Genomic DNA, 7,500 nt, shown 5'->3' with positions numbered 1-7,500 from the left:
TTAATTAAACAATTTGCATGCTAATAAGGTAACAATTATCAGGGCCTCTGTTGAAAGATTCAGGTTATTACAACACGCCAATCTGGGGGCCAGGGGTCAGGGAGTGAGAGGCGAGTGAAATTTCAACTCAAATTAACATTCTGTCAGCTACAGAAAATGGGATAAATAAAGTCGAATTAATTCATTATAATAAAGAGAGGTGGGCGCGGAGGCCGGCCCGCACCCCCACCCTTCCCGCGGGCGGGTTGATTGCCTCTCCGTATTCAGCCGCACGCGCCACACGCCGCCCGCACCTCGACGGCCAGCCCCGCGCCGGTGGCCGCCGGCGAAACCCAGGCGGTGGACAGAGTTTACATTTAGTATTTATAGAGAAAGAAATTAAATTATGACGGGAAGTAGTGCTCTTAGCCCCCGACCTCGGAATTAAGCCTCGCAGCGTTTCCTGAGCGCCTGGGACAAGGGAGGGGGAGCGCTAAATATCCGGCCGCGCCCCCGTCGCTCCAGGTGGTGGCCCAGTCACCGCAATCTGCGCGGCTCTCCCTCCCGGTCCCGGGGACAGAAGGGCGGTCCCATCTGGATCCAGTGCCAGGGCCCCAGACACTCACTCCTGGCCATCGCGTGCCCAGAGGACCGGCAACGGACAGGCTGAGGCCCAGGCCGGGCACCCTCCCTCTCCGGCCCTCCAGGCTGCCTAGCTGGCTCAGTGCTTTCGTACCTGCTCTAGGGTGTCACGGATTCCCGGACCTGGACGGCCGCATAGACACCACGCGGAGTTCTGTCCTGCCCTGTCCCTCCCACGCCTGGCTGGGGCCGTCCACGGAGCCCAGGCCACGTCCACCCCAAACCAAGTGTCGCTTCCTTTTGACTTTTCCAGAAAGGCCAGGAAGGCGTCGGGACTATCCGGGCCAGAGGCAGGGGCCTTTGGCTCTCGCTCTGTCTCCCTCCCCCTCCCTCCTGGCCAGGCCTTGATTCCTGGCGCCTGGGCCTAACAGTCCCTGAGGGGGTTCATGCGCCTGGAGCCCAAGTCGTGGGCCTTGAGATGTAAGCTCCCCATTGCAAACTTTAGTGTGTGTGTGTGTGTGTGTGTGTGTGTGTAAATACACTTTAAATACACACATCTATAATGACTCTTCCTCTCTGCCCACCGACCTCATTGGCAGTTTATTTAAGAGCGAACCCTTTAATGATTTAGCTTGGAGACCATCCGTGTTTTATGATGGAGTGAGGGACTCCCTCCGAGAACATGATTTAATCTTAATAAACGAGGAGGCTTACCCCGGCCCACCCGCCAGAGCTGGAGTCCGAACCCAGCTAGTCATTTTCTTTTGATGGACTGTGTCCGGCTCGGGCACCAACACCCCAAAGTAACTTTCCACCCCCTCTTTCCAGTTCCCGCGCCCGGTTTTGTGGGCTGCGGATAGGTGGGGGGTCGGGACGCTCCCCCAGCCTCTGTCCTCTTCAGCACCCTCCCACCCTCACCTCCACCCCGCGCGCGCGGTCGGTCGCGAGCCCGCAGAGACCTACACCCATGGGGAGGGTCCAGAGTGGGCTTTGGGAGGGCTGGAAGGAGTTTGTCTTTGGGCGTCTCGCTCCCCTGCCGTGCCCTCCCCCGCGCTCTCCCCCGCTGCCTGGAGCCGGGAGGAGACTCGGAGAAGCCCTTGTAGTTTTAAATTCAATGTGACAGCTTCGGAAAGAGCGGATGATGAATCTCCTATTATTGGATCAGTCTATTTGCCGCTCAATGTCTCTCTGTAATTGGAGCAACATCACTTTAAAGGTTCAGAGAGTACTGCATTTCTGGTGAAAAGCCCCCCAACACGCCGGTGAATGTTTTAAAGGGAAATCTATTAGTGGTGTGTGGAGGGCGGGGAACCGCCGGCGGGGGCGGGGAGGGGCGCGGCCCGGCTGGCAGCGGGGCTCGGAGTGAGGGGCTGGCGGGGGTGGGGGGCGGCGCGCCGCGCCCCTCGCCCCACCCGCCCCCCGGTTGTTGTGACAGCTCCCGATACTGTTTATTGAGGTGCGTGTCAGGGATAATTAGCAATCGATATGGAAAGCGTTCCCCTGCACCCAGTACGCCTCTGACGTCAGAGCCGATTAGCGCTTCTTATTGGTCCCAAATTCCCCCGGCCGCGGCTAATTATCGGGAGCTTGATGTTGATAAAGTAAAGCGCCGGACGCGGGCGAAGCATGTATAGGGCTCCGGGTCCCTGTCGCCGCCGCCGCCGCCATCCGCGCCTCCCGCCGCTGGCCCGCCCCGGCCCCGGCCCGCGCCCACGCGCCCCGCCGCCGGCCCCCCGCGCGAGATGATGGACAGCCGCCTGCTGGAGCACCCGCACGCCCAGTTCGGGGGCTCGCTGGGCGGCGTGGTGGGCTTCCCCTACCCGCTGGGCCACCACCACGTGTACGAGCTGGCCGGCCATCAGCTGCAGTCGGCCGCCGCCGCCGCCGCCGCCGCCTCCGTACCCTTCTCCATCGACGGGCTGCTGAGTGGCTCGTGCGCCGCCGCCGCCTCGGTGGTCACCCCCACGCCGCTGCTTCCGGCCGCATGCGGGGTGGGCAGCGACAGCCAGGCCTTCAAGCTATCAGGTAGGCGCAGCGGGGGTGGGCGGAGGGAAGGGGGAGCTTCCTGGGCGGGAGGGGTGGGCTGCCCGGCGGCTGGAGGGTCTGGATCGGGGCACTCCTACCTCCCCATCCTCCGCCGGGTCCTGGGCACACGGCCGCCCTCCCGGAGACCTCCCCCCCCACCACACGGAAAGGGCCGGGGTTCTGGCCTTGGGGAGGCTGAGCGAGCAGCGCCCATGCCTACCCGCAGACTCGGGGGACCCAGACAAGGAGAGTCCGGGCTGCAAGCGGCGGCGCACCCGCACCAACTTCACGGGCTGGCAGCTGGAGGAGCTGGAGAAAGCCTTCAACGAGAGCCACTACCCCGACGTGTTCATGCGCGAGGCGCTGGCGTTGCGCCTGGACCTGGTGGAATCCCGCGTGCAGGTAAGCAGCCGCCCGCGCCGCCGCCGGCCTTTGTTCTAGGCGCGGAAGTGCGTCCGGGTGTGGGCTGCAGAGCCCAGGGTGTCCCTGCGGCCAGGCCACTCTGAGACTCAGGACCTCGCTGGGAGGCAAGTGGGGCAACTAGGGTTAGCCTAGGCGGCTGGCGGTGGTCGGTGGACGCCTGGCGGCGCGAGAATCGCAGCTGCGTGGTGGACGCCTGGCGGCGCAAGAATGGCAGCTGCGTCCGACCCGGGTAGAGGTCTTGTGGTGCTGGGGTAACTGGCACTGTGAGACCGGGGGCAGCGGCGAGGGGGCAGTGGTGAGAATTGGGGGAGAACACGGGAAAGCGGGACCGTAGCTCGGCGCCCAACCTGGTGTATCATTGTGCGTTTCCCTGGGGCCTCGCGAATATGCAGCTAGGAAAACATCTACTTCTTCCTTCTTCGCCCCTTGGCATAAGGGGGGGCTGAGGGAGGGGAGGCAGAAGAAACTTAGTTAACACTTGGAGAAACCATCCTGGGTTTTCTGGGTTTCTTGATTGTGTATAATTTGATATCACTCTGATAATGCAGTCTGTATTCACTCTAAAAATAATTACACATCAGCAGCCTGGTGGATGAAAAATTCGGACCCGGCAGGCGTGTGGTGTGCTCCTGGTACACAGGACTCTTGTTTGGAAGCCCCTGAGGGGTGGACTGTGGTTGTGGCTGTGACTCCAGTGCTGGGGTGAGTCCCAGCTGGCTCATAGCCCCATTCCTGAAACATCTTTGTCTGCAAAGGTGCTTTCTGGCCAGTGTGGCTTCATCCGCGCCTCTTCTGCTGGAAACCTGTTTATCCAATTTGTTTGACCATCTTTGGTGAAGTCAAGACTCCCCTACCCCACCCCCACACACCAATTCGATAACTAGTAATTCTTGGTGACAAGCATCATGGGAGTTTACATGAAAAAAGAAGAAAAAGAAGTTTATAAAAGATGGCTTCAGCCTTGAGAGTCGTTCCTCAAGGCTCCAGCTCACCCCACCAGGCCAGCAACAAAGAGTGGCACAAGCCCATCTTGTGGAGAGGGGCACATAGCCCGAACTGGCAGCTGGACTGGTATGTGTAGTGGTGGTGATGGTGAGGTACGGGCCTCCGCTGACTATGTTGCTGAAGGCAGAGAAGGTGCTGGCCAGAAGTCAGGCAGTCCCTCGAGGCCTGCAAGCCAGTACCAAGCCAGCAGTGAGGCCAGGAACAGGGTGGCTCAGCCTGCTTCCCTGGCAGTGCAGGCCTGGGCCTGCTGACCACAGAACATCAAGTCCGCACCTGGACCACAGGCCAGAAGGTATCCGCCTGGCCAGGAGGCTGCTGTCTTCCTGAGCTGCCCCCCCCCCACAAAGAAACCTGCCAACGTAAAGGGGTGCCCAATATTCCCTTCACGGGAACCCCAGGAATCTTGGCTTTTGACATGGACTCCAGGGTACCGAAGATAGGTGTGGAGGGCGGCCAGGCTGATGCCAAGGGCCTGACAGAGCCAGGCCGGATGGGCTTCAAACGTCTAGCCCAGAGGAGGCATGGAGGGCCTAGGAGGCCGGCTCTCAGCTTTCGCCCAAGAACCCTGCTGCACTCAGTTCAGGCCGACCACACTTCCCAAGCCAGGGGTACCTCACAGGCCCCAGGAGAGAAGCCGGAGCGGGAAGCTGCTTGGGAGCTCCCCGCTCAGTCTACACTCCTTCCGGGTGGAAAAGATGCTCTCTGGAACCTGTGGTTGCGAGAGGCTCCGTGGCGGAGCCCAGGTGTCAGCGCAGGCCCATGAGGGACTGGGGAGGCCGCAGCAGCCCCAGCAGCCGGCGGCCCGCGGCCCCTGCCAGCCCGCGCCTGACTGTACCTTCCTTTCCTCCCCGGCTGCTCTAGGTCTGGTTTCAAAACCGCAGGGCCAAGTGGAGGAAGAAGGAGAACACGAAGAAAGGGCCCGGGAGGCCGGCGCACAACTCGCACCCGACCACGTGCAGCGGGGAGCCTATGGACCCTGAAGAGATCGCGCGCAAGGAGCTGGAGAAGATGGAAAAGAAGAAGCGCAAGCACGAGAAGAAGCTGCTCAAGAGCCAGGGCCGCCACCTGCACTCGCCCGGCGGCCTGTCCCTGCAGAGCGCGCCCAGCTCCGACAGCGACAGCGGGGGCGGCGGCCTGTCGCCCGAGCCGCCGGAGCCGCCGCCGCCGCCTGCCACGGCCACCGCCAAGGGTCCCAGCGCTGCCGCCGGGCCCGCTCCTCTCGGAGAGCCCTCCGTGCACGCCGCCTGCGATCCCGCCTTCTACCCGAGCCAAAGAAGCGGCGCCGGCCCGCAGCTGCAACCAGGCCGGCCCGCCGACCAGGACACTGCCCCGTGCGCGCCCGGGGCGGCGGCGGCGGCGGTGGCGGCGGCGGCAGCTGGCCTGCCCAAGGCCAGCCCGTTCAGCGTGGAGAGTCTGCTGTCCGACTCCCCGCCGCGCCGGAAAGCCGCGCCTGCAGCTGCCGCCGCCACCGCCGCTGCCGCCGCCGTTGCGGCCGCCGCGGGGCTGGACTTCGCGCCCGGACTGCCGTGCGCGCCGCGGACCCTCATCGGAAAGGGCCACTTTCTCCTCTACCCTATCACGCAGCCCCTGGGCTTCCTGGTGCCTCAGGCCGCGCTCAAGGGCGGCGGAGGCGGGGAGGCCAAGGATGCGCCGCCCGCACCCCTCGCGCCCCCTGCGCCCCCGACGCACGCTGGTTTCGGCGTCTTCCCCGGGCCCGCCGGCGCCCTGGACTCGGCCTTTGCGCGCCGTAGCCCGGACGCCGGCGCCTCCCCCGGGGGCCCTGTGCCCCTGCGCGACCCGGCCGATGCTGGCGGCGGCGGGGACGGAGCGGAAACGGGACCCTCCTGTCCCGCACCCCCGCCGCCCTCCCCTGGACCCGGGCCGAGTGGGTCTAGCTCTGCGGGGGAACCGACCACCTGCGGGGCCTCCGAGCCTGGCGCCGCCGCGACAGAAGGCAGTGCGCCCGAGGGCGACGAGGTGGACATGGACTGAGCGGCGGCGGCGGCGGCGGCGGTGGGAGAGGCGTCCCCGGCTCAGCCCGGCCCGACCCGCTCGGGCTCCGACGCCCACAACGAAATCAGGTGATCGGCTCTAGAAACTGCTTTCTCCTCCTCTCTTCCGTTTCATCCTTTGATTCTTACTCTTTTTTCTTTCTTTCTTCTTTTTTTTTTAAAAAGAAAAATGCTGTATCAATTCGGACTTAGGCAGCGCCCTCCTCCTGAGGGAGCAGAGACCCCGCACCCCCCAAAAAACCCACAACAAGAATCCTCAGCCTTGTAAAATGCAAAAATGTCTAAGAATATTTATATATGTACCATTTTTTATAAATAAAGTTGGTCAAACGCAAGCTCCTCGGATTCATCTCTTAAAATTTTCCGAGTGCCCGGCCAGGCCCCTCCTCCCAGCCTTCGCCGCCGCTATCCCCGCGGGAGGGGGAGGCGGGGGCGCCAGGCCTCCCCCGAGGTCCAAGCTTAATGCCTCCTTTTGTGTGCCTGTGTGTTTGTGTTTTCTGATTGAACAAATTTATGCATCCGCAGCTTCCCCCGCCCTCCCCCGCGCCCCCCTCTCCCCGCCACCCCCACACGCGCACACACGCACACGCACCCCCGCGCGCCCCCGCGTACTGGCCCTCGCTGGGGCGCGCGGCGCGGGTGAGGGAGCCGGGGGCTGCGAGGGCTGGGCCGTGGGGCTCCTGCAGAGTTTTGATATGAAAGTAATTATTTTCCGGTGGCTGCTGCGGGGACTGGGTCTCTTGCCCAAAGGGTTATTATACATTACCGATTTCTAGTGATATGAAATCACATAAACTTCCTACAATAATAGAATTAGCATGAAAGGCTGGGGTGTCAAATTGAAATTGGAGAATAATAGCGCCGGCAGCTGGGGGAGTGCGCGCGCATATTGGAGCAGGGATGGGGATCGTGGGGCGGAATTTTCATGAGCTACGCTCTTTGTCAGCGCTCTTGTAGCCGGCTATATTAAGATAGATGCCCAATGATATCCCTCATTGTTCTGTCGCTTATATTGATGTTGCAGCGTTATCAGCCTATTGATCATGTGTCGCCCGTAATAGGACAGGCGCCGCCGACGCGCCTCTTTACAAAAGCAGAACACATTTGTTCTAATAGGGTCCGGGTCCCCGAGGGACCCTTCGGGGGCTTCAGGACATCTGCAGCAAAGAAATATTAGCAAACTTGGCTGGAGCCTGCAGCCAGCCCCGGCTCTCTTCCCTGCCCGCAGCTGCCCCACCCTAACTAAACCACCCCCAGCCTCCCACCCGTGTACACACACACACACACACACACACACACACACACACACACACGGGGCGTGAGGGGGAAATCCCCATCCACTTCTGGGTCCTGAGTCCCCAGTGCCTCCAAAGCCACCAATCCCGCAAGAAATTGGGGTCCCAATTATTAAAACCATTAATTCTGGCGAGGCTGAGCGCCGCGGAATTACGTTTACAGCCTCGTTAAATATCCC

The 7,500-nt window shown here is 62.2% G+C and overlaps 1 protein-coding gene across 1 annotated transcript; it reads left to right on the top strand.

Annotated features, from left to right (window-relative positions):
* Positions 1-2,303: 2,303 nt before the first annotated feature.
* On the top strand, positions 2,304-6,006 carry UNCX (UNC homeobox). The gene is made up of 3 exons (XM_075563691.1): positions 2,304-2,586; positions 2,813-2,988; positions 4,876-6,006. Exons 1-3 carry the CDS (start codon positions 2,304-2,306, stop codon positions 6,004-6,006), a joined length of 1,590 nt encoding a protein of 529 aa, XP_075419806.1.
* Positions 6,007-7,500: the final 1,494 nt, after the last annotated feature.

The sequence above is a fragment of the Tenrec ecaudatus genome, chromosome 12 (assembly GCF_050624435.1).
Source record: "Tenrec ecaudatus isolate mTenEca1 chromosome 12, mTenEca1.hap1, whole genome shotgun sequence".
NCBI lineage: Eukaryota > Metazoa > Chordata > Mammalia > Afrosoricida > Tenrecidae > Tenrec > Tenrec ecaudatus.
The sequence above is the reverse complement of the archived record's forward strand: the minus strand, read 5'-3'. Positions and strand labels throughout refer to the sequence as shown.

Coding starts and splice junctions, on each gene's coding strand:
- UNCX (XM_075563691.1), top strand. CDS start 2,304: ATGATGGACAGCCGCCTGCTGGAGCACCCGCACGCCCAGTTCGGGGGC. Junction 2,587..2,812: donor CCAGGCCTTCAAGCTATCAG/GTAGGCGCAGCG, acceptor GCCTACCCGCAG/ACTCGGGGGACCCAGACAAG. Junction 2,989..4,875: donor TGGTGGAATCCCGCGTGCAG/GTAAGCAGCCGC, acceptor CGGCTGCTCTAG/GTCTGGTTTCAAAACCGCAG.